The sequence below is a fragment of the Heterodontus francisci genome, chromosome 7 (genome assembly GCF_036365525.1).
Source record: "Heterodontus francisci isolate sHetFra1 chromosome 7, sHetFra1.hap1, whole genome shotgun sequence".
In the NCBI taxonomy this organism is placed as follows: Eukaryota; Metazoa; Chordata; class Chondrichthyes; order Heterodontiformes; family Heterodontidae; genus Heterodontus; species Heterodontus francisci.
This window is the reverse complement of record NC_090377.1, coordinates 97,033,100-97,059,886: the sequence shown is the minus strand read 5'-3', so window position 1 is coordinate 97,059,886 and position 26,787 is coordinate 97,033,100. Positions and strand designations below refer to the sequence as shown.

At 39.6% G+C, this 26,787-nt stretch overlaps 1 protein-coding gene across 2 annotated transcripts in view; it reads left to right on the top strand.

Annotated features, from left to right (window-relative positions):
* Positions 1-26,787, top strand: part of sf3b1 (splicing factor 3b, subunit 1) — a 72,606-nt gene that overhangs the window by 12,782 nt on the left and 33,037 nt on the right. The window contains exons 2-16 of one of the 2 annotated variants that reach the window (XM_068035692.1): positions 664-839; positions 9,352-9,453; positions 9,989-10,103; positions 13,093-13,172; positions 13,297-13,461; positions 14,868-15,177; positions 18,338-18,553; positions 19,174-19,295; positions 20,433-20,630; positions 22,902-23,003; positions 23,083-23,262; positions 24,985-25,071; positions 25,185-25,455; positions 25,703-25,848; positions 26,427-26,573. In XM_068035692.1, coding sequence (XP_067891793.1) covers positions 664-839; positions 9,352-9,453; positions 9,989-10,103; positions 13,093-13,172; positions 13,297-13,461; positions 14,868-15,177; positions 18,338-18,553; positions 19,174-19,295; positions 20,433-20,630; positions 22,902-23,003; positions 23,083-23,262; positions 24,985-25,071; positions 25,185-25,455; positions 25,703-25,848; positions 26,427-26,573 — 2,417 coding nt within the window. The other variant, XM_068035694.1, reaches the window with a different exon arrangement.

The window sequence follows — 26,787 nt, the reverse complement described above, 5'->3', positions numbered from 1 at the left end:
TCTAAGCACTTTTCCCAAACGCAGGTTTCTAGCAGCAGTGGCTACCTGCAGAACAGTGGCAGGCACCAAATTAAGGTCCTTAAAAGGGCAATGAAGCCCTATTTTTTTTCGACGAGTGTAAATTTTATGAGCGTGCACCGGCCCCCCACTATGTCCACTTCCAAGCAGGTAAGAGGGCTTCACAGCGGGAGGTCCAAGCCTCAGAACCTCTAAGTCTGTTGATGAGCTCAGTGGCAGCAAATGGAAAGGCTGCTGTCAGCCCATATTGCAGCCTTGCCATTGAACTCTTAAATAGTGGAGACTGATGTCTCTGATGACCAGATGCATGTTACTTTCCAGCCGCTGCACAATGCTAATGGTGGCTGCAGTACTACCTCCCTGCTACTCAATCAATCCGGCTCTCATTGGGGGCTGTCGGCCTGCATTGTAGAGGGCTGCGATGTCCTGCGCTCCTGCCTGCCGTCACTAGTTAGCTGCCTCCTGTAAAATAAGGCCATCGGACACGCATCCAAGATGCATGGGGTCAGGACCCAGAAATGAACCCACTGCCCGCGGGAAAATTCAGCCCAGTGTATTTTCCATGGACAAGTACAAAAGTGTCAATGGACTTCTTGCAAAAAAAAATTCACTCAAGTTGTAACTACTTTTTTCCTTTTCCTAAAGATATTGAAGCACAGATCAGAGAAATCCAGAACAAGAAAGCAGCTCTTGTTGTAGAAGGTGATGCCGATGGAGTTGGTCTTGATTCAACTGGTTACTATGATCAGGAGATCTATGGTGGAAGTGACAGCAGATTTGCAGGATATATGACCTCAATTCCTGCAAATGAGCAAGAAGAGGTAAATAATTTTGCTTAAAGTGTCTACATTTAGTTACAAACTATTGTATGAACGTTATTATTCAATCACACTTTGTTTCTAGACCATGTTTTAAGTTGTGTTAACCCAAATAATTTGCTAGTGGAAGTGCTATTTATGAAAATTAGATACAGGTAAGGGGAGACATGCCATCTTAAGTGATACCCTGAAATTAATTATTTTTTAAGAAAAGCAGCAAAGTGGCTTCTAATGGTGTGGTGTATGAGACATTGATGCACAACATGGAGTGATATGAAACTTTTACTCTGGTTTTCTGTCAAGTCCGAGCTCTTAACTGTATGGGTTAATATTTCGTGGAATTTGACAAAAAGCTTTTTAGGCATCTTGATATATTTGCTTTACTGAATGAAAGAGAATGAACGAATGACTAGGTATTCTGAACTGACAGTAGGAAATGCTAAAAATAGTAATGTTCAGCCTATGTTTTAAATTAAAGTTTTAATTTGTTATCATAGCTGTTTTCTAGAACAATTCAAAATGAAGCCCACTTCACACTCTTTCTATTGCCCTTTTATAACTACATTTTTGGCAGTATTTAAACTTTGGCAGATCTTTTGCAACTTTGCAAGTATTTTGATTCTTTGGCAGAATCCTTGATGTTAGATATATCTCTTAGATGGAATTGACATGGTGGAGATACAAGAACCAACCATTCCTTGTGTTAATTGTATATTGATTGTGTTTAATTATATGCAGGTGGAGGCATTAATTGGGGTTTCACTTGAACACATACAAAGAGACACTTACTGAAACTGGTGTGTCTTTGAGTTAGAAGCTATATGCTTGCAATGTTTCACTCTGTAAATAAATGTTAGACTGAGTAAAGATTGGCTCTGATTCTATCCTTTGCCAACTGGCTTTCTTGAATATAGCATGAAACATAGAAAAATAGGAGCAGGAGTCGGCCACTTGGCCCTTCGAGCCTGCATCGCCATACAATAGGATCATGGCTGGTCATCCAAACTCAGTACCCTTTCTCCCCGTACCCTTTAGCCCCAAGAACTATATCTAACACTTCCTTGCATATGTTTAATGATTTGGCCTCAACTGCTTTCTGTGGTAGAGAATTCCACAGGTTCACCACACTCTGGGTGAAGAAATCCCTCCTCATCTCAGTCTTAAATAGCTTACCCCTTATCCTTAGACTGTGACCCCTGGTCCTGGACTCCCCCGCTATCGGGAACATCCTTCCTGCATCTAGTTTGTCCGGTCCTGTTAGAATTTTGTAGATTTCTATGAGGTCCCCTCTCATTTTTCTAAACTCTAGCGAATACAAGCCTAATTGACCCAATCTCTCTCCATACGTTACTCCTGCCATCCCAGGAATCAGTCTGGTGAACCTTCGCTGCACTCCCTCCATAGCAAGAACATCCTTCCTCAAATAAGGAGACCAAAACTGCACACACTACTCCAGATGTCATTTCACCAAGGCCTTGTATAATTGCAGCAGGACATCCTTGCTCATGTACTCGAATCCTCTCGCTATGAAGGCTAACAAAACATTTGCCTTCTTAACTGCCTGCTCCACCTGCATGCTTACTTTCAGCGACTGGTGCACAAGGCCACCCATGTCTCACTGCATCTCCCCCTTTCCCAATCTATCGTGTTCAGATAATCTGCCTTTCTGTTTTTGCCACCAAAGTGTATAACCTCACATTTATCCACATTATACTGCATCTGCCATGTATTTGCCCACTCACTCAACCTGTCCAAATCACACTGGAGCTTCTCTGCATCCTCCTCACAGCTCACACTCCCACCCAGCTTTGTGTCATCTGCAAACTTGGATATATTACATTTAATTCCCTCTTCTATATCATTAATATATATTGTGAATAGCTGGGGTCCTAGCACTGATCCCTGCAGTACCCCACTAGTCACTGCCTGCCACTTGGAAAAAGACCCGTTTATTCCTACTCTTTGTTTCCTGTCTGCCAGCCAGTTCTCTATCCATGTCAGTACCTTACCTCCAATCCCATGTGCTTTAATTTTGCACACTAATCTCTTATGTGGGACCTTATCGAAAGCCTTCTGAAAGTCCAAATCAACCACATCCACTGGTTCTCCCTTATCTATTCTACTAGTTACATCCTCAAAAAATTCCAGTAGATTTGTCAAGCATGATTTCCCTTTCACAAATCCATGTTGACTTTGTCCGATCCTGTCATTGTTTTCCAAGTGCTGTGCTATTACATCTTTTATAATGGACTCTAGCGTTTTCCCCACTACTGATGTCAGGCTAACCGGTCTATAATTCCATGTTTTCTCTCTACCTCCATTTTAAATAGTGGGGTTACATTAGCTACCCTCCAACCCGTTGGAACTGTTCCAGAGTCTATAGAATTTTGAAAAATAAGCAGCAATGCATCTACTTCCTTAAGTACTCTGGGATGTAGATTATCAGGCCCGGGGGATTTATTGGCCTTCAATCCCATCGATTTCCCGAATGCCATTTCCCTACTAATACTGATTTCATACAGTTCCTCCTTCTCACTAGACCCTATATTCCCCAACATTTCTGGGAGATAATTAGTGTCCTCCTTTGTGAAGACAGAACCAAAGTATGTATTTAATTTGTCTGCCATTTCTTTGGCCCCCATTATAAATTCTCCCGTTTCTGACTGTAAGGGACCCACATTTGTCTTCACTAATCATCTTCTCTTCACATATCTATCGAAGCTTTTACAGTCAGTTTTTATGTTCTCTGCAAGCTTACTCTCATGCTCTATTTTCCCCTTCTTGAGCAATCCCGTTGTCCTCCTTTGCTGAATTCTAAACTGCTCCCTCAGGTTTTCTGCTTGTTCTGGCCATTTTATATTTCTCCACCTTGGATCTAATACTATCCCTAATTTGTTTTGTAAGCCACAGTTGAGCCACCCTTCCTGTTTTATTTTTGCGCCAGACAGGAATGAACAATTGTTGTAATTCATCATGCGCTGTTTAAATTTTAGCCATTGTCTATCCACTGTCAACCTTTTAAGTAATTTTCCCCAATCTATCATAGCCAACTTGCGCCTCATACCTTCATAGTTTCCTTTATTTAGATTCAGGACCCTAGTCTCTGAATCAACATTCACTCTCCATCTTAATGATAGCAGGGAAAGGTTGTCTGAAGGTGAAGATTGGAAACTAAGAAAAAAAAATTCAGACAGAAGATTACAATCCTAATAGCCATGGTGAGAAATAGCAGAAAACAAGTGTAAATTGTTGTGATATGATTACCCTCCAATGTTCTAGAAGTCTGAACCGTGTGACCAGTGGAAGAATGAAGTGGATATGCAGACACAGGTTACGGCCATACCAAAGAGGAAACAAGGTGTGGCCTTGGCATTGTCACTTCCTACCAGAAAAAAAATTAGTATTTTGTGAGCTGGATGCCCATCAGTTGGATACTAATGAAGAGTTGGATCTTCTATTAAAATTCTTGGGTCAAATTTACAAGAAAGATGATCTAATAAGTGCTTATAAGGCATGGTCAGACTTTGATAGATTTCAGAAAACAGATGAATATTTCACAGACTTTAATAGACTATAAAAAATTGAGGAAATTCAATTTAGAAAAATCTGGTTCAGTGCTAGGATTTAAATTGCTGGATTATGCCAAGGTGTCGCTTATGGACAAGCTCCTGGTTCTAACTGGTATTCAGTTCCTGGAGAGAGACTCCCTATTGGATCAGATGTTTGCTGCCTTCAAAAAATTCCTGGGGAAACAGTTATTTTCTGCAACCTTGGTGGAATAAATGGGACATTCCATGTGACACAAAGAATAGAAGATTGTTGGATTTCAAAATAGTCTAGATACTGGACGCGGGCGTCAGAGCAATGGAAGGGTTACAGATGGGCAGAATGGCAATGAAAGTGCCTTTCGCAGATCTGATGACTACAGAAGACGACGGAATTGGAACAGCAGAAATCGGTGAATGAATCCCAAGGAACAGTTAGTAGGTCCCTCAGGTGTGACTGAAAGTATCATTATGTAATGAACTGCTCAAAGTGGAGAGGCAGGGTCCTAAAAATGAAACATAACACAGAGAATTCTGAGGCAGAAGATGAAGGTAATGATTAATCTGAACAAATTGTACTGGTCACGAGTTTTAGTCCTGTGAGGAATGTGTTCGACGCGGATGTGTTCAGTTGTGCTATGTTTGATAGTGCTTGCACTTCGACATTGCGCGGAACGGATTGGTTAAAATAGTATCTAGATTAATTAAGCAGTGAGGATCGATGCAAGGTTCAGGTGTATAAAAGTACCATTTGTTTTAGGTTTGGTGATGACAACATATTGAGGTCATGAAAGAGAGTTGTAATTCCATGTAAATAGCTGGAGGAGGGCATTTCATCGGTACTGAAGTTGTCTCTAGTGAGATAGCTTTGTTGTTCTGTAAGCTTTTTTTTATTCTTAAAAAAAAGGCACAAATGAAACTTGACATAGAGCATGAAAAGGCAATTATTTTTGGAAAGTCTGGATCTGCTGTTTTCCCAAACAGGACCTTATTGTATTCCCTTAACAAAACCTGATGTTTCTCATCAGAGTGTTGGAGAAGTATTAATGGCATCAGGTGATGAGAATCAGAGGAAAAAAAGCAATTGTCTTAAAGTTACGACAATTTGCTCACCCTACTTGTCAAAGATTAAAAACCCTGCCAAAGGATGCAGGTGTAGTTGATGGAGAATATACAAGGACGATGGAGATTAGGGAGAGGTGCGAAATCTGTTTAAAATGTATCGGAGGACACCACTGTGTTCTATTGTAAGCCTTCCATTAGCATGTGACTTTAACAAGGTAGTGCCATGGATGTAAAGGTATGGAACAAAGACAGATATTATCATTCTGCATTTTATAGACCTGGCAACCAGATTTAGTCTCTCGTCAATAATACATAGCAAGGACAAAAGGGTGATTATAGACAAAATCACAGAGAAATGGATAGAGACCGGACTAGGGGCACCAGCTGAGTTTCTGGTAGATAATGGAGGGGAATTAGCCAATGATGAGTTCAGAGACGTGTGAAGGCATGACCATTATGATCATGAATACTGCACCTGAAAGTCCTTTGAGTTATTGATTCTGTGAAAAGAATCATGCAATGATCGGTGAAATGCTGCATAAAATGTTAACTTGCAATCTGGTTGATCAGCTAACAACTGGGCAGTTCATGCAAAGATTCGCTTCAGTTGTTTGCAGGGTGTAGTACCTATCAATTGGTCTATGGGCGAAATCCCAAATTGCCTTATGTGCTGTGTGATAGTCCTCCTGCTCTAGAAGGTACTACAATTAGTTACATTTTTTTTCTGCACGTTTGAATGCTTTACATGCAGGGAGATGGGCTTTCATCAAGGCTGAGGTCTCGTAGAAATTTGAAGAGCTCTGAGACATCGTATAAGACAATCTGAGATGGAATTTAATTCGGGAGATTTAGTGTACTTTTAAGAGAGAGGATCAAAGGGAATGGAAGGGCCCTGTTAAGGTAATAGGTCATGATGGTAAGACAGTAGTTATCAAACATGACAAGCTGTTGAGGTTAATTCTTCTCAGTTAATCGGGATTAATTGCAAAATCTCAGACTCTGAACAACTGGTGGAAGTAAACGAGGCACCTTGTACCTAATGCTGGTGCATTTTGTGGTGAAGGTCCCGAGGAGCAGAATACGGTAGATCAAGGGCTGGATAGTGGTAATGAGTGATCATGATGCACAGGACAGAGCTGTCAAAGGCCAATTGCCCAGAGTGGGTACAGTAAAAGCTTTATTATCTGGCATGTGCTGGACCTGAGAGGTGCAATGTAAGCAAAAATTCCAGTTAATCAACAGTTGTACTTAGCAAGGTGGGTTGAGATTCAACCTCCCATTCTGAAGTTATTGCCGGGAGAGTGAAGGGTACCTAGGGCCTGGCATTGGGCAAGCCAGTTCTTAATTTTTCCTTAATCCTTCGGCGTTGGTATACCAAGATAATGCGCGGGAGAGTACACCCTTTTCAATGAACCATCCCCAGTGGAGATTGGATGCAGAACTCCGGAGCAAAACGCATTTGACTGCAGGGACCAAGAATCCCATTGTAGTGAATGGAGAACCAGTCACAGAGGCAAGGTAGCATTTCTAACCTCAGGTGACAACCTGAATTCCCGCAGAAATTCCAGATCATAGAGCTTGCTGATTGGTAAAGTGCCGGACAGCAAAGCTTTTACTGTACATAAATTCTAGAGGAGTCGAATGAATGGAAGGATGCAACAATTGTGGGACGTGCAGGAAAAGCTACTGGCAAGTCCAAGAATCAAGGTTCATGGACTGGTAGAATGGGCTGAAAGAGTGGAGAGTAAAAAGGTGCAGTGCAATTTCTATTAGTGGATCTGGAAGTAACTCGTGTCAGAAAATGATCAAGTACCAGAGAAAGAGCCTCCAAGAGTGCAGGAGGGAGATCACTCAGTAGTACTCCTGACACACATCAAAGTGCAAGTATAGGACATAGCTTGAATAGATTATACAATGAAATGTAAGATGCAGAAGTCCCCATGACTCTGAAATTTTGGTGGCCGCCAGTAAACTTGAGGATAAAATGAGAGGCGCAAATCAAAAGGAATTAGATAGTTGGAGAGAGTTTGGAGTTTATTCTGAGGTACTGGATTAGAGGCAGTCAGCCTTGTCACATACATGGATTTGTACTGAAAAAATCCTTGCAGATGGGACTTAGCCGTGCTGTAGCCTTTAAGGGTTTGAAGAGCGACTGGGTGGTATGGATGTAGAGTGGACTCTCTCATAGCTGTAAAAGTAATCTTGAAAATCTTTTTAGCTCATTTTGGACACAGATTCATGGGGGTGTAGATCAATTAACATAAAAGCCACGTTTCTGCAGCGTGCTACTTTTCAGAGAGAAGTGTTTTCTGAAACCACCCAAAGAGGCAACAGGTGCAGAAGGGAAACTATGGAAACTAAACAAATGCATCTATGGTCTGAGTGATGCATCCAGGGTGTGGTAATTTTCAGTGAGATCTCTTTTGCTGAAAATAGGTTGTGTTCAACTAAAAGCAGTTCCTGCAATGTTATGTTGGCACTATAAAAGAGAACTTTCAAGCGTCTTCATGATGCATTTTGATGATTTCATACATTGTGGTACTGCAGAATTTGAGATGTGTTATTAATAAGATTAGAGTGCAATTCAAGCTTGGGAGTCAGGCTTCTGGGGCTTTTAAACCTGTTGGTGTGGATAATAAGCAGAGTAGGTCTGGGATAACTTTAAATCAACAATCCTATTTAGAGAGTGTTACTCTCATCCCGGTTAATCATGCTAGGTCATCACAGAAATATGATCTTCTATCTAAAGAAGAGAGCAATTCCAAATCTTGATTGGTCAATTGAACTGGTTGTGCACGGTGACTAGATCCGTCCAGACACTAGTTTTGATGTGTTGGAGTTAAATACTACGATGAAACAATCGAGTTGAGAATGTTTTAACGGCAAATGAAACGTTGAAAAGATTAAAGTGGAGACATGCGTACTTAAGTTCCCCTCCTTAGGTGACCCAAAAAACACACAATAGTCATTTTTAGTGATACTTCACAAGCTAATCTTCCTGATGGGGTAATCAAGTGCAGTTGGTTTTATAATATTTCTACTGGGTGAAAATGGGAAATGTTGTCCTTTAGCTTAAGAAGTTAAGAAAATAAAAAAGATTGTTAGTATTTTGGTTGCTGAAACATTGGTTCTGGTGGAGGCACTGGATATGGGATTCTATTTGTTAAATACTTTAAGATTCTATACAAGGGACATAAGATAGTATAACCATTGAATGTTATGTAGATAATTGTTCCTTGTGGGATAATGTACACTACAAAAAATGTGAGTGCGAAAAGATTATGGATTGACCTTGCTGGCTTCAAACAAATGCTGGAGAGAAAGGAAATCTCTAAAATTAAATGAGTGGATGCAAATCATCAACTGTCTGATTGTTTTACAAAAGGAACTGCATGTACAAAGTAATTGTTAGGGGTCCTCGAGGAGGGACATCTTTCAATGTAATGTTTTGTACAGAATATGGAAGTTTATTTGATGTGTTTTCAAATTTTGTTCGTACATAACTCAAGTTTTATTTAAAGAGAAAAGGGAATCTGTTAATTGTATATCAATTGTGTTTAATTATATGCAGGTGGAGGGTATTGTGATTCCACTTGAGCATATATAAAGAGACCCTTATTGAAACTGGTGTATAATTGAGTTAGGAGGTGTATGTTTATCATGTTTCACTCTAAATAAGTGTTAGACTGAGTAAAGATTGGCTCTGGTTCTATCCTTCATCTGGCTTTCTTGAATATAACACTTTGCACCTAATTGTGTAAATGATTATGTTTTTAAGGAGGAAATAAGAGTAAAACAAAGCTAAAAATATGTATTTTTTGTTAAGTTGAAATAAAATGAACATAGATTCATCATAAGAAAAGGTGTATTTCACTTTACTGCATTGCATACGTTTGCTTTCACAGGATGATGATGACTATTCGTCTCCAAGTTTGCTTGGTCAGAAGAAGCCTGGATATCATGCACCAGTTGCACTACTGAATGATATACCACAGTCGAATGAACAGGTAGAATTCTGTTCGTTTCAATTTTGTGTGTTTATTGAACACTTAGTGCTGGATTGAGAAGGATATATTTTCTTTCCTTCCACTTGTGGAAATTCTTCTCATTATTTACATATTGTGTAGGTTGGCAGATATATAGAGTCATTATAAAACTGTTTATCATAAACATGCAAATCAGTTGGGCAGTAGATGTCAATCTTACCAGCGATGCCAATATCCCAAGAATGAATAAAGAAAAAGCAGTTAATTTTCATTCTTTTGGAAGCTCATCCTCTAATAATATAATTTCCATTCGGGCAAGATTGCTCAATTCATTTACAAATCTATCCTTCTTTACAAGAACTGTAGGCCCACTTGCATTTGGGTACTTGATTTTATTCGCTGAATATTTCTGTACAACCTTTTGATATATTTTTCAGTTATTAAACAGATTGTGAAAAAATAGTAATTTGAGCCAACGTATTAGATAAAATTTAAGATTTTGTAAGTTTACAGCTTAATTTTGTTATTTATCCCTTTGTTTACTTTGTATTTACAGTATGATCCATTTGCTGAACATCGACCACAACGAATTGCAGAACGGGAAGATGAGTACAAAGCACGTAGGAGACAGATGATTATTTCCCCTGAACGCCATGATCCGTTTGCAGATGGTAATTTTTCAGATTGTGCTGCTCTTTGTTGAGGGTGTATACCAGTTCAGCCCTTGAACTTTATTTACTATGTTTATTTCACAGTTTGCACTATTTAAAACATCTTATTTTGAGAACTTGTTAAAATTAGATTAAATTATGTAAAGCACTTCAAATCTTGCATATCAGTGTGCACAAATACATGTGGATATGCAACATGTGAAGGGTTACTTTTACCTGTGTTTTGTTGTCTACACAGCAAGCTGTTGAAACAGTATAACAGAAAAGTTAAGCATTTATGTTCAGGGCTGTATGCCCATTGCCTTCCACAGTAAATTAATGAGACATTCCTTTTGTTTTAAAGGAGACCCGTTGGCTGAATTGTTCTTGTATGGAATGAAAGATTGCTCATGGGGACTAGAGATAGTTTTTTTTTCTGGAAGAACAACATTTGTAATGCGAATACCGTAAAAGAACAGTACTTTCAGCCCCGGTCTTGTGTGGAAGGCTTTGGTACATCTACATAAATAATTATGTGAAAGATTAAAGAAAAAAATTAGGCCTTTCCAAATATATACAGAGGTTTGCTGGCCCACCAAACAAGCCATCTCCCAAAGCTCACCTTGCAAGTGGAAAATATTAAATTGCTTTTACCCCTCCCTGTTCATTTGTTCTACCAGTACCGATGAGATCGATTTCAGAAGGGTTCTTGTGTTCCATTTAGATAGATATAATCTTGTAACATTTTCTAATCAATTTTTCAATTTAATTATTTGTGAACTATGATCCACCCAACATTCTGAACAGTTGTCTCAAATCCAACTACGTACGTACATATATAAAAAAAACAAAAAATTGAGACTGGTCTGCAATTGTGAAACTGGTTTAAGTGCATTGCTATCAAAAAAGTTATTCTGCACATATTGAATAATGCAGACCAAGGTACTGCTAATGGACTGTGTAATCTGTGCGTAATTGTGTACAAGTGTGTTTGAAAACTTATCAGTCAAAAACAACCTCAACTTAACTAGGTTGGATTTTTCAGAAAGTTTTCAATTGGTGCACTGCTATATACAGATTGCATATTAATGATTTGGCTTGCACATTCATCCATTGCAGTAGCTGGCTGGGTAACCCGTTTTCAATTTTAGAGATCACAATTTAATACAAACTGTTAAATTGAAAGCTGCAAAGTGTGTCCAACTTATTCCAAGTTTTAATTTCTCCTCAACTCCTTTTTAGTTAACTAAAAAGGTTGGGCTTTTGTTTATTTTAAATGGCACTGTTATCTCTAGAAAATGTTGCAAAATATGGAGTGTTGCAAAACTCTTTGAAATATATCACTCCATTGCTTACAAGTGATATTATCTTTATGAAAATAACACTTGAGCTTCCCCAGTGGTCTAGCACCTTCACTAAGTAAGGCATATAGATCAGGAGGTCAGTTTCCAATCTCTGCCTTGTTAACTGGAGCCAGAGTTGGACTCTTAACATTTGGCCTCAGTGCTCCTGGGCTAGGGAGGATGGAGAAGCTGGCCATTACTCTGCTCCCCAAAGCTATTCACTGACCCCACTGAAAAGTCCACATAAGTGAACATTGGATGATAACAGGATTAGCTCTTTGTGCTACCACCCCCGTCCTTCCTCTAGATCAATAGCCTACCAACACCCACTGTGCAGACCCACACATAATGAATGCCCACATTAATGAGGTACAACAGGCTATGCCTGTGGAACCATTCTTTAATGATCTGTGTTTCCATAAGAAATGGGAAAAAATGATTGGAAGGGAGAGAATCTGGCTGTTCCAGTTCTGGGATGAAGACAGATTCCCTTGATCACAAATATAGGTTGGAGCTTGTCATCCTCTGAATTAATTTGGAGTGGCCTTTTAGAAACTGTGTTAATGGTAGTTAGTTAGATGCTAGTGATATGTTTGCTACTGGGAGGCATAGTGGGCCAGATGGAAGTTTTGTTTTTTTTTTTCAGGTGAGTGAGTTTACATTTTTCAGTGAGATAGCAAGTTTTGTTCTATTTAGTACATTTTCAGTTTAACTAGTGATGCAGGTTTAATTGAGAGAGGTATCAGACCTACAGTATGTATGTTTTAGTAGGGATAGAATCTGACATTTTTGTATCTGTAATTGCTCTAAATATGTTTGCCGGAATTCCACGGGCCCATACTAACTGTCCTTAATTTCTTTCCTACAGCAGTACTGCTATGACAGTCCTGTCTGCATTCTTAAGGGTGCAGTGCAACAGATCGTGTGTAGGTTATGCTGAAAAAGTAAACCAAAAGGAAGTCCAATGAAAGTGGCAGTGTGACATTGCCAGTGTAGCATGTTTTTAGACAAACCCAAACAGCATAATCCCAAATAAAAGTATCCTGTTGAAGTAACTTTTTATGCTTAAATAGTTGCATTTACAATTATATTTTAATATGGTTAATATTAAGCAGGTAAAATTTGTTTTCTCCTAAGAAGTTTGTTAGTACACATATCGAGTGAGATTTTAAAAACTAACACAAGGTGTGATGTTTTGAATTTTAAAACCCTTTCCAAAGTGTTACTAATGGTAAAGAGATAATTTTCTAGGCTTCTGTTCTGCTGCTTGAAGTCAGAACTGCTGATGGAGACACAGGCCCGCCAGTGTACGTATTCCGGAACATCAACGAAGGAAAACCAACAATAATGGACACTTAATGTGTTTTGATATCTTGCGTATGATTTGCTTATAACTGCACTTAGGCATTTATTTTTAGATTGTTGTAATTATTACTGTTTGTATTCAAGCAGGTTAAATTGACGATCAGGTTGCTTCTCTGTAAGTTGCTCTGATTTGAACAAATATAAAAATTGAGAAGTCAGCAATTTTAAACTTAAAAGTTGAACCAAAATAAATTGTAGACTGTTAATGCAAAAATATCATTAATAAATAAGCTAAAGTTGACATTTCTCTTATTTTTGCACTAACTGTTTTCCTGTCTATTCTCACTATTTTTGTCCCTCAGGCGGAAAGACACCAGATCCTAAGGTCCATGCCAGAACCTACATGGATGTTATGCGAGAACAGCATTTAACAAAGGAAGAGGTAATGGCAGTTTTTTGGGTTTGAAATGTTAGTTCCACATATGTATAATACCTCATATATCCATGCAAAATGGTGGTAGCCTGGTTTTATGTTCAACTTTGGTTGATCTGTGTATTTATTTCAGAGGGAAATAAGACAACAGCTAGCTGAGAAAGCTAAAGCTGGAGATCTTAAGGCAGTCAATGGATCAGCTCAACAGCCTGCCAAGCGCAAGCGTCGCTGGGATCAGACAGCAGATCAAACTCCTAGTGCCACACCCAAGAAAGTATCCAGCTGGGACCAAGCAGAGGTGAGAGAGAAGGTTAACTTTTTTTCCCCCAATAAAAAAATAAAATACTGCGGATGCTGGAAATCTGAAATAAAAGCAGAAAATGATGAAAATGTTCAGGTCTGGCAGCATCTGTGGTGAGAGAAAAATGGAGTTAAGTTTCAGGTCAATAACATTTTGTCAACTGCTGCCAGATCCGCTGGATATTTCCAGCATTTTCTGTTTCTTTTTTAGCTTTTTTCCTTGCCCTGATGACCTTTCTCTTATTACATGCAATTCCACAAGTGTTGTTAGCCTCTCATTCATGTAAGGTTTCTTCACATGTGAAGCATGGCAGTGTATATTGGGGGCCATAAAATCTGACCCAGGCTCAGTGGCACTCCATCTGCAGGTTAACTAACTCAATCTATCAGAGATTGAACCTGTATTCCTCCCATTTCCAGTGACCCACAATGCAACATGCTTACTCGCTAGCCATTGGGAATAGTAGAAAAGGATTTGTATATTCTTATTTCATGCTTTATTAACATGATCTTTAAGACTCAATAATGTTTATTTGTAACCAGTACTTTTCTTCCATCACCCATCCCAAATCATTTTGTACTCTGAACCTTCTTTGAAACCATCTATTCTCATGGTTGCAGCCACAGGACTTGAAGGATAAAACAAGTGGTTGGTGTGGGGGGGGGGGGGGGGGAGAGAGAAGGGGGTAGGATTATTTGAACAGGAATGTAGTCCATCTATTTATGCTTATTTTCAATTTAAATATTAAAAACTCCTTTATGGTGGAGGGATTAATTTCTTCTGTCCCGTAGAAATCCACCAGTTTGAGTCCGGACTTGGTGGAGTTTCTTTTTAGATAATTGGATGATTGTAAGTAAAAGCATAAATTACTTCTTAAGTTGAATGCTGGTTTCCTTTCAGCTCTCACTTGTCAAATAAAGCCAAGCTCTATATTCCTTAAACCTTCCCACTTAGCAAACTGCTAGAGAATTGATGAAACTTCATCACTCTCACCTCCAGCAGTTTTTACACCGCCTCATTTTCACCCACAGGAACTCTATCAGGGGACCAGGATTGATAGAACACACTGCTCTTTGGTTAACCAACCAGGAGGTAGACTTGATCTTTCACTTTTCCACCATCCAGCAACCTATCACATTACTTGTACCCTGGGAAGCACCAATGTAAATCCCAGTGCAAACTGAGGCTGTGGTCAATTGATAATCCTAACTTAACATTGACTACTAAAACAGCCGTTGGCTGCCGCATTTAGTGGAAGAAATTGAATCTGCAGCTGTAAATTTGTGAAGTTCCTATTTTTATGATCTATGTTGTTGTATATCATCCAGTGAAAGTTTATTTAATGGCTAATAAGTCTAGATTGACAAATTCAATCTAACATACTTGTGTATTTTCTTTTGTAGACTCCAGGGCATACCCCTGGGCACACACCTGGACATACCCCTGGGCACACACCTGGACATACCCCTGGCCACACACCAGGAAACACTCCTTCTCAGAGCCGCTGGGATGAAACACCTGGTCGCTCAAAGGGCAGTGAGACACCTGGTGCAACCCCAAGCTCAAGAATGTGGGAGCCCACTCCAAGTCACACACCAGCAGGGGCTGCTACACCTGGACGAGATACACCTGGGCATGCTACACCAGGTCATGGAGGCGCGACTTCCAGTGTGCGCAAAAACAGATGGGATGAAACTCCAAAAACAGATAGGGGTGAGATTAAGTTTTCTTTCTGCAAGGAAAATGGCACTTCTATCATAGTGATTCATGTTAAAGTATTGATTAAGGAAAATATGGCTGTTCAAAATTCTGTGAAATGTTTTTGAGCACATTGATTTAAAATCATAAAGACTTCAAAACTCTTAGTCGATTAAAGTGATTGTGTTGTACTAACATACAGATCGAAATGGAGATGATGGATTTTATACCACAGTATGCCCAACAATTTTGAGATAAAATTATCCAAGTTGGTGGATTCCTTCTGGAGGTAAACGTATTGGGAAGGTTTCATGTATTTAGTTAATGAATCCAAAAATCTCTTTTTTTTTCAAATTTTATCCGCTCATCTCTGGAGTTCCTTAATTTCTTGTGGGGATATCACCACTGAGCCTGATCCTACCAACTTTTGCCAGAGACACACGTACACTTCAAACAGGGGTCACTGGATAAAAATCAGTAGTATGAACCTGCAATGAATTATCCTTCCCTAACAAGGGAAGTTATGCCAATTATACTGCTCAACTGCTGTTACAATTCAGATCAGCCAATTCACGGTCAATTGGGGATTAAATCTGGGACTCTCTGTCCATTCTCAGAATGGTTGATCTCATTGGATGAACTTGCTGAACTGTCAGAGGAGCAGCCGTCTGACTGCAACATAACTTTTCCTTTTCGGCTTTTCACCAAAGTCAATCAGTTACTAGCTGTTACCAGATCGATAATTCTTTGAAAAATGTGTGCTTGGAACCATCAACCTATTTGACCATTCAAAAGCACATCTCTAAATGGTTTGTGAATTTGGTAATTGAAAATATTCAGATTTTTAGGTTTTCGATATTAAAAGGGGTACATAGAAACCAGTTGTCCTAACCACAATAACTGAATTATCCCAATAATTTTGGTGGTTTATTCGGACTATGAATTGACTTTCTTCGAACGAATATAATTGTCTCTTCCAAGTAAGCTGTTAATTTCTGTCCATTATTTTGCTGAAAGTAGCTTCATAGTGTAGATTCGGGAAATAAACTGAATATGTATTATAGCACCCAAAATTAAAGATGTAAAAGGACCAGAGCAGAAGCGCAATAAAGTTGGACAGGTTAAAACCGTAGATGTAAAAACAGTTAAATTAGTCTGATAAGAGCACATACAGAGATGATCTTAGTAATGGGGGAATTTTCTGAGTGGATGGGAGTTCTATTTCATTCCACTCCTTCCAAGATTTGAGTTATAGGGAAACATGTAAGCCTGTTTCAAGCAATGTGGAGATGCTAAACTTAAAAACGTACAATGAACTGTGATGTGCTAAAATTTGTTTTTAATTGTTTCTCCCAATACTTTTTTTAAAAAGGAGGAAAGTCCACTTACTGTATCTTTGAACTGTATGGGCTGAAGTCCCGCTGCAGGGGCCAAAAGCAGGAGCCGACCCCGCGCAGGCAGCGTGACCCTGGTGGCATTTTGCCATCACTGGCCAAATAACAGGCCCCCTCTGGGGCCACATTCAATTGAGGATGGTGGCCCTCCCCCCAGGAGGCTGCATCACCAGGGAGAGGGCACCACAATGCTGAGGCGCCCTTGAAAACATGAGGACCATGGGGAAGCCGAAGCGAGGCAGGCCCTGGCAGTTGGGCGCAGGGGTAGCCATAGCCCCCAAGGAGGGCCTGCTCTGGGAACCCGCTGGTAGGCCGTCAAAGTTTACCTGGTGGTCTCCTGACGCAGGCAAAATTACCTCGGGTGGGAAGTGGCCCTTAATTGGGCCATTATGTGCCTCAATTGGCCACCCAGTGGGCAGTGGCGCTGCTAAGGTTCCTGCCCCTGGCAATATGCTATGGCAGTGGGAGAACATCAGGCTCCCCTCCCAACGCCTTCCCCTGCCATATTGCCAGTCCTCCTGCCTCTCAGCCTGTCTCCAATGGCTCAGGAAAATTCGGCCCTATGGTTTTTATCTAAGCAAAACAATACATAAGCTGTGAGTGTTTTTAAAATTTCATGGAAATAGGCATACATGAATATACTATAAGGCCATTAGGCCTATCAGTAGTCCCTTTGTTCCTGCAATCTTGTGCACCCCCCATGACTTGCTAGTGATGCTGATTTCTGTGGGAGACAAAAAAAAGTTTTTAAAAATTGACCAATGTCAGAAAAAAGTCTTTTAAAAATATTTCCCTTACTCCTTAAGACAGCCAAGCAAACTTGGAGATCTTGGTTACTTTTGATGCATCAGTCAGTGCAGTTAACTCTACCTTTCTCTGAAATAATTGTGGCTGCTTTGAACCTGTTTTTCAAAATGTTTTCAAATGTCATACAACTTATTCCTAGATACCTAGAATGAAGATAACTTTATAAAATTAATTAAATTCACTTTATCAGTGCTGCAATACACTTTTTTCCTTCTAACAGAATAGTCCCTAAGCACATTCAGCCCATCAGGGTCTTTTGAACTCCAGTACTTCGAACTCAAAGCTGAAGCAACAAACTCAAGGAACCAATAATGACATTTGGGACTTTGAGTAAGCATTAATTACTCTTTGGAACTGCAGGATTGAAGTTTTCATTGGTACATATAACTGGGATAGGATTGATTACAGTAGTAATCAGAGAAAAATACATTAAATACTAGATGTACACAGATCCACCAGCATTTGAAAAGACCAGCTAATGTTTTTAGATGGAGTTCTGAAGGAAGGTTTCTATTTGACACATTTTCTGCTGTCAGATGGGGATGCACCTGTGTTTTTCATAGGAAAATAAGAAAGTACGCAACGTTGCAGTCAATCCGACAAGTCCCAACATTCAAGGAAGATAAACAATGCCCAGTCTGTCATTCCCCTCAGGAAGTGACCCAACTGTCTCGAAACTGCTGGCACTATCTGCCAGCACTTTGTTTTACATTTTTTTAAAATTCCAACATCCATGGTGTTTTCTTTAAATTGGTACTAATTGGAATGATATTGATAGTTCTTGGACTTGTCGAGTTTTACTTTGGTTTGCACAAATAAACTAGATGGAGTCTCGTGTAATATTGAATAATGTTACTTTAAAAGCTATTGTGACATGTTTCAGGTGATGTAGAACAAGGAATTTTCCTGAATGTTTTTCTGCTTTTAAAGTGTTGATCTTGGGCTCTTGTTCACTGTCTAATTTCTTATTTTAGAAACGCCTGGACATGGCAGTGGCTGGGCTGAGACACCACGTACAGATCGTGGAGGTGACTCTATTGGTGAAACTCCAACCCCTGGTGCAAGCAAAAGAAAGTCTCGTTGGGATGAAACACCAGCTAGTCAAATGGGTGGCAGTACTCCATTGCTTACCCCTAGTGGAATTACACCAAAAGGCACACCGGCAATGGCTATGGCAACACCTACACCAGGTATATGGTGATGAAGGAAAAGTTGTACTTTTACTGAGTTTATATTTGTAGAATATTTCTGATAAGACTTAAAATTTGGCATTTTATATCAGATATTTAGACATAGTTCAGTAACCACCAGTGGCCCTTTTGGTGCTTGCCCAAATGACTGAGTCTGAATGTCTGAGTCTGAATGATGGAGGGGAGGCAGACAGCAGTGTTAAGATCAGTCCTGTCCTCGTCACGCCAACATGCACACTTGCAATGGGATCTGGATCTAGTGGTATTAACTCTAAAAATTGTATTATGTAACAATTAAGGAGGTATGGAACAAGTTAGTTGAGCTGCCAAATCAGTTTATTTCTAATTTTAAAGTAGAACCAGCAAAAAGTATTGTGTAAAGTCAGGTGCTTAGATTCTGTTTCAGTACTGATGTTTAAAGCATTAATTTCATAAATAATGGCACTTAAGCCATTTTTTTCCATAGCAAATTAGAACAAACTCTGGGAAGTTTAACTTGGAGATTATGGAAAGGACAGACTTGTACAAAGGCATTGTATTCTACTAAGAGTTGAAAGTATTTAACATTTCATGTTCAGATAAATTTTAGAGAAAAGTATTCAAATAATTCAACTTTATAGGTCACTTGATGAGTATGACACCTGAACAACTGCAGGCATGGCGCTGGGAGCGTGAAATTGATGAACGAAATCGCCCACTTACAGATGAGGAACTGGATGCCATGTTCCCTGAAGGCTATAAGGTAATCTAATGTAAACCTGGTGCACTGTCTGCATTCTGTAGTGACATTGTGTTTTTATATTTGTATTTAATGGAAGACACTGGACTCTCTTGAAGATTCTTCATTGGAGGAGAGAGTATACTGTTGAGGTTACCTGGGCTAGTGACAGGAATATATCTGTCATGAATCTAGATGTTGGCTTTATTAAGGATGCATATTGTTGTCCACTTGGTACTGTTGGTGATGCACAGGTTGAACGGCATTAGATTAAAAATGCAGATACCCTAAAACCATGCAGATTGAAACTGATATTACTGACTTTGTGGGCTGGTATCCGGTTCGCTAATTTTTCAACAAGTTACCTTGCTCCCACCAAAGGGCTTTTCTTCCTGCATTGTGGAGGTCTGTGCATCAAGGTGGCACATTCTGGCCTACAGGCCATTAACCTCAGTACAGGCTAACTTCTACCCAATGCAGCAGTGCGCACCATGTCATAGGTAGCGACCATATGAATCACAATTTTTTATAACTGGCTGTCCATTTCTTGGGTGCATTGGATAGAGGCATGGTGGTGGCATTAATCTCTGCAGACGGTTTTTGAAAAATGACAATTGGGTGACCATGTAAGATTGATGTTAGGGGCTGCACTTTCTTGCAAGAGTAGTTACTTTCAAATGTTTGTTCCTGGACAATAATATTGTCCTATTTAAAGGCATATCTGTGGGGAAATGGGAGTTTGGCTTTTGAAGAGGGTGCAGAATGAATGCCAAGTGAACCCCACAAACGAGAGCTTAACCAAATGCTATCATTATAGTCTTCACTCACAGTAGAAGAGTGTGATGACTAAGTTGTTAATGATATGATGTTGGTAGTATGTTGCAAAAGGTATTCAGTATTTTTGTTTCAGTTTAATAATTGCCAACAAAAGGGCGGAGAGTTGATTTGGTAATGTTGCTTGCCCGGTTTCAAAATTTGAATAAATGGTCACTGAACTGTTAATCCACTGACCTATTGAATAAGGAAAGAATTGTCCAAGCAAAACGTTGAAATTGAAACTCACTAATGCTAAGGAAAAGTTGTTAACCTTGTTTTTTATATCTAAATTATTACCATCATTTATTGAATGAACATTAATAGCTTTGTTTTAAATGCTGACAGGTCCTTCCACCTCCAGCTGGTTACGTCCCAATCCGAACACCTGCTCGTAAACTGACTGCAACGCCAACACCACTTGGAGGCCTAACTGGTTTCCACATGCAGTCTGAAGAACGTTCTGCAAAGAACATGAATGACCAGCCCTCTGGGAACCTTCCATTCCTGAAGCCTGATGACATCCAGTACTTTGACAAATTGCTGGTAAGAGTGGTTGAGAATTTTGTAGTTTCCTGATAGCCCCCAGCAAAATTGGGTATTTATATATATAATAAATGGAATAAGAAATGTGAATTACAAATTTTATCTGGTAAAAAAGTGTTTATTACTTGTAAGTTACATTGATACATACAGGTGGTATCAGTGACTTTTTGGAAGTGGATTGTCCTCCAATTGCTGCTTATGCTGTATATCAGGTCTCCAAGCTTTTCTTTAGTGAGAGTTACTTCTGATAAACTAATATCACAAGCCACTTAAACATATATTGAAAAAATATGGATAGATAAATGTAAACTAAATATGTAGCAATTACAATTACATTATAGTATATTTAATGTGAAGAAAAACTGATCTTAACTTTATTTCATTGTGATACTTGACACTGCATGCAAGCAAGCCTTGTCAAGAAATCACTGTACTTGCCGGTGTCCAGAAGCCCAGCAGGGGCTTCATGAGTGGTTGTTGTCCATTTCGCAATGTCATCTCCCCAGGAATCTACCTCCCTTGACAGTCTCACATTGGAAATTGTTGGGCCTGACTTGGCTGAATAATACCTGGGGTTAAACCCAGCAGCTTTTCCTCCATCTGCACTCTAATTCAAACTGGTGCAACAAAAAAGACCTACGCAGGAGGTCAGGGACTGAATTCTGCATCCAACACCCACCCGATACAAACTGACTGTGTTTCTCGACTCCGTTCTGTGAGCAACACCTGCAATAAAACAAAAGCAAAATTCTATGGTTTCTGGAAATCTGAAATGAAAGAGGAAAATACAGGAAATACTCAGCAGGTCAGGTAGCATCTGTGGAGAGAGAAACAGAGTTAACGTTTCAGGTCTGTGATCTTTCATCAGAACATGAAAAGTCACTGACCTGAAACGTTAACTCTATTTCTCTCTCCACAGATGCTGCCAGACCTGCTGAGTATTTCCAGCACTTTCTGTTTTATATTTCAGATTTCCAGCATCTGCAGTATTTTGCTTTTATTCTTATTGGGGTTGTTTGAGGCCTACATTGGGTGTTTATGAAGACTCCTCACCCACCCATGACTCCATTCTTCTGCATGTGGCAGTTTCTCACCTGCTGCGGATCCGACATGACAGCCTCCGTCCCACTCCACATCACACACACTGCGCATGCTGCAGTCACCGCTGGCGAGCTTCTCAGAGACTGTCAGCAAGCTACTTGTAGCTCACGATCGACATGTTGGCGACCCCTGCTGCATACGGTTTACACATAAATATGCAAACTTTCAAACTGAACTAGTTTACACTTGGAAATAACGTGTGAAACTTAATGTATCAACGCACCAGCTGCGTACATCTTTGCAGCACTTTTATTAGAGAGCAACTCGTGTCTCTTTTGGGAGCAAGGAATGAAGTGGAGAAATTTTGAAAGGAATGGTAGCAGATGGGGCATGGTGGTGGTTAAGAGAGAGTAAAAAGTAATTTGGAGTAAGGAGTGAAGGGTATGTGTAGGAACCTACAGTTGCAGGCGGTTATTACAGAGGTAGGTTGGCAAAACCATGGAGGAATTTGAACACTTGGACAAGGATCTTATAATCCACTGGAGCTTGATCAGGATGGAGCTGATAGTGCTATTGCATGCTATATTGTGAACAACTTGTTTTTGGAAGCAGTGGAGAAACCTAACGTCAAGATAATGTAGGCATTGATTAGGGTCTTAGCAGCTGGGCAGGGGAAGGTGGACAGACAGGCGATATTAACGTGGAAGAAGGTTGTCATAGTAATAAATTAGATGTATTCCCCCCCCCCATCTCCCCACCTCCCACCACACCGGTACCCTAATTTATATGCCTATAATACATTTTCGTCTATGAGCCAGATGGTCGTGGGCTCAAACCCACTCCAGGTGGATTTATATAATCCAGGTTGGTACAGTGTGGAGAGAGGGCTGCACTGTCAGAATACCTCTACAGTCTTACCTTTCAGTCAACTCCTATCAAAACTGGAAAGCTCAACTTTCTCCTGTCTTTCTTCATAACTTGGTCTCTGCTGTGAGATTTTGTTGACCAAATGAAAATATGAGAAAGCAAATGGACTACCAGGCACTAATTATTTGCATAATATTTCACAAGTCTGATATGGATACATTTAATCTGAGTGTGTTATACTTGCACGTTTTCTCGCAAAACTGTTGAGATAATGATTCTGCATGAGTTGTGTAGCTTTTCTCGGAGGAAGTTTTGAGCAATCAAGCTCTGAACAAGCATATTTGTTACATTTGTACTCATAAGGTTGAAGTTGATGAATCGACTCTAAGCCCAGAAGAGCAGAAGGAAAGAAAGATAATGAAGTTGCTCCTGAAAATAAAGAACGGTACTCCACCGATGAGGAAGGTAAGCATAATTATTTTGAGTTATAAAGGGTTGGTTGTGTTATACTGGAGCAAATATGACTTTCTTCTTTTTTTCCAAGGCTGCCTTGCGTCAAATAACTGATAAAGCCAGAGAATTCGGAGCTGGTCCCCTGTTCAATCAAATTCTTCCGCTGCTGATGTCCCCAACACTTGAAGACCAGGAGCGTCACTTGCTGGTTAAAGTTATTGACCGAATCCTGTACAAATTGGATGATTTAGTTCGACCATATGTGCACAAGGTATATTTATGTTTGCTAGGTTACATTGTTAATTTGAGCAGTTTAAAAATATGAAAAGATCAAGGGGTATAATTTAAAAAAAATTGATCATGGGCAACACTGGCAAGGCTACATTTATTTCATCTTCCTAACTGCCCTGAGAAGATCATGGGAAATCACCGCCATGAGCCACTGCAGTTCTATGATGGTGCTTCCACAATGGTTTTAGGCAAGAAGTTCTAGAATTTTGACCCAGTGATGAAACAGCAGTTTAAAAATCTGAGTCAGGATCATATGTAAATTTGAGGTGGTTGTGTTCGATCACATTGCTGCTCTTGTCTTAGTGGTAAAAGTTGCACGGCTGGCATGTGCTGTCGATGTAAGCTTGGTAAGTTGCTGCAGTCCATCCTGTGGATAGCACACATTTGAGTCACAATTGCACCAATGCTGGATGTTGAACCCAGTGCTACTCTGTACCAACCAAACCATATCTCTGATGTTGAGTTTCTCGGTTATTACAGCTGCACATGCGAAGTGTTAAGTATTCCATCCTACTCCTGACTATAGTTTTCTCTATGGTGGAGAGGCTTTGAGGGATCAGGAGCTGAGCCAAATGATGCAATGTACCAAGTGTCTGTCCTGTTCTTGTAGCTGTGGTAGTATTACAGCTGGTTAATGGTGTCTCCTCCTCAAATGTTGGGGAGGGAGCTTGGTACTGGTAGATTGCCTTACATCTCAGACCTGCCATTTTATCACCTTTGCGCAGTGGGGGAAACCAAATTGATCAAGTTATGTACTTTTGACTGCAGTATCACCCTGTTGCAGTGTTTAGTTTGACTTGGGTCTGCATTCAAGAATGCTTGGAGATGTTTCTGGTAGATTTCAAAAAAAAATTTTTGTGTTTCAAACTATTTGATTTGGGTTTTATTTGGTGGCTGTTTTAGCAAATGCACTTCCCAATATTAAATTGAGTCATATGGACCAGAAAGATCTCAGTTTTGATCCATACTTTGTGCTAAGGTTCCAGATATCTGTCAAAGATAGTTGGGAGGGAACAGTTCGCTCAATATCCCTGAGATAGGAATGGAAAAATATGTTACAGGTGCTAAGTGGTTTTGGACTGATCTCTGTTGGAGAATGCATGTGTGTGGATTTTGGATGAAGACAGGATGGAGCTTGTCTGATTGCCTGTAAAATAACCTTCTCTAACCCATAAAGATTGGCAATGTGGATGAGATACCAAAGGCTGGCTGGGTACCTTTGTGTGACCATGTTAGCATGATTCAATGCCGTTACTGAAGCAGGCAAGAAAATTGGCGATGAGGGGGCGAGTAATATTCATTGCTTTAAAAAAAAACCTGGATTCTAGGGTTTTATTTTTGTTAGGAAGTGAGCAAAGTTTAAGATCTGTTTATGATCTTGGCGAGCAGTATTTTCTTTTCCTGAATCACTAAATTTTCTGTGGTCCTGCAAGGGAGGGACAGCAATAACAATCGGAAGTAATTTTAGGATCCTTTAATGTGCTGTCTCATGTAATTATGGGTAATGAGGTCATGAAGTCCAGATTTCAACCATGTTGCTGTTGGAAGGTGATGAGCAAAGGTTAGATGCTTTCCCTCAAGGTGAGAGAATCAAAAGGTGAGTCAGATTGGGGTGTTTTCGTTCAGTTCTTTCTAATCCTGTTATTAAGTGACAGTGAAGAGTATGTATTTAATATAACGATTACTTTATTTGTTAATACAGATTCTTGTGGTTATTGAGCCATTGCTGATTGATGAAGACTATTATGCCAGAGTGGAAGGTAGGGAAATCATCTCTAACTTAGCAAAGGTATGTGTTCAGTCATTTACAATTTCAGTTGAATCCAGTATCAAATTTCAAAATTAAAGGAATTGATCTGCTTGTCTACTGGTCTGACATGTTTTTGTTTTGTGTATTTTTAGGCTGCAGGTCTTGCCACTATGATTTCCACTATGCGTCCTGATATTGATAACATGGATGAGTACGTGCGTAACACAACAGCTAGAGCCTTTGCTGTTGTTGCCTCTGCTCTGGGTATCCCATCACTATTGCCTTTCCTTAAAGCTGTGTGTAAGAGCAAGAAATCGTGGCAGGCTAGGCACACAGGAATCAAAATTGTACAGCAGATTGCCATCCTTATGGGTTGTGCTATCTTGCCTCATCTGAGGAGCTTGGTTGAAATTATTGAACATGGTATGTACTGATAAAGTAGCAAAAACGGCAGAAAATTGTCCAATCTGTCACGAGTAACTTTTGAGAAGCTTTTTAGTAATGTGTACTTCGTGAGGAATCTAATTTGAAATTTATAAATTTCTACATAAAACAATTTACACTGCAAACTGTATTTTTATAGTTTTATGTGGAGACTTTAGTTAGAGTATATTATAATAAGTTGAATGGGTATGTAGGTTGATCTTAAAAAATGCTCCCTTTTTCATAGGTCTGGTTGATGAACAGCAGAAGGTTCGAACCATTAGTGCTCTGGCTATTGCTGCATTGGCTGAAGCTGCAACCCCATATGGTATTGAGTCATTTGACTCTGTTCTAAAACCATTGTGGAAGGGTATCCGTCAACACCGAGGCAAAGTAAGATTGTCCATATGAGCATAATTTTATAATTCATTCTGTGCTTTTAACTATTGGTATTGAACAGATGTTACCATACCATAGCCAATATTCAATGGAATAACGGTGAATACAGGTCAAGGGTATCTGCCACCAAGGAACTTAAGACAGTCAATCTTTTAGTATATTTATAAAATGTATTTTTTAGTACATGTGAATTTTTTTGCTTCAATAAAAACGAGGTGTATTTGACAAACATTGACCGTATTAATGTGTGCAGATGCAAAAGTTAAGCGTCAAATTTGAAGTTTTTTTTTGTGATCTTCCCCACTTCATGCAACCAGGCAATGTGCCCCAGAAATTTCATGATATCTGTAGCCAGATGTAGTGATGTAACTATTGGGATTTGTTGACTTTGTCATACACTCCTCGCACCACATGGAGAACCACTTGGCCGTTGCAGTGTACTTTCCCCAATAGTTGGTAACTTATAAAGTAGAGAATCCCAGTAAAAATTAGAATTTCACCATTATGTGATCAGAAGAGATAAGCTCCCTCATAAGCTTCGAAACACCTAATATAAATGCTGTCTGTTCTAGGGTCTGGCTGCCTTCTTAAAGGCTATTGGATATCTGATTCCTCTCATGGATGCTGAATATGCTAACTACTATACTCGGGAAGTGATGTTGATTCTTATCCGAGAGTTTCAGTCTCCTGATGAAGAAATGAAAAAGATTGTGCTCAAGGCAAGTTTTTAACAATAAGACTGAGCATATCTTATAGGATGTGCTCAATAACAACTTTCAGCATGACTGTAGATACTCAAATGAAAGGTATGCACTGCTAGGCTTTTCTTTAGTTCACTTTCTTAATTTTCAGATCCTTTGTAATTCAGTTTCTCGTGCAGTACAAGTTTTTAAAAAATTCATTCATGGGATGTGGGTGTCACTGGCAAAGGTA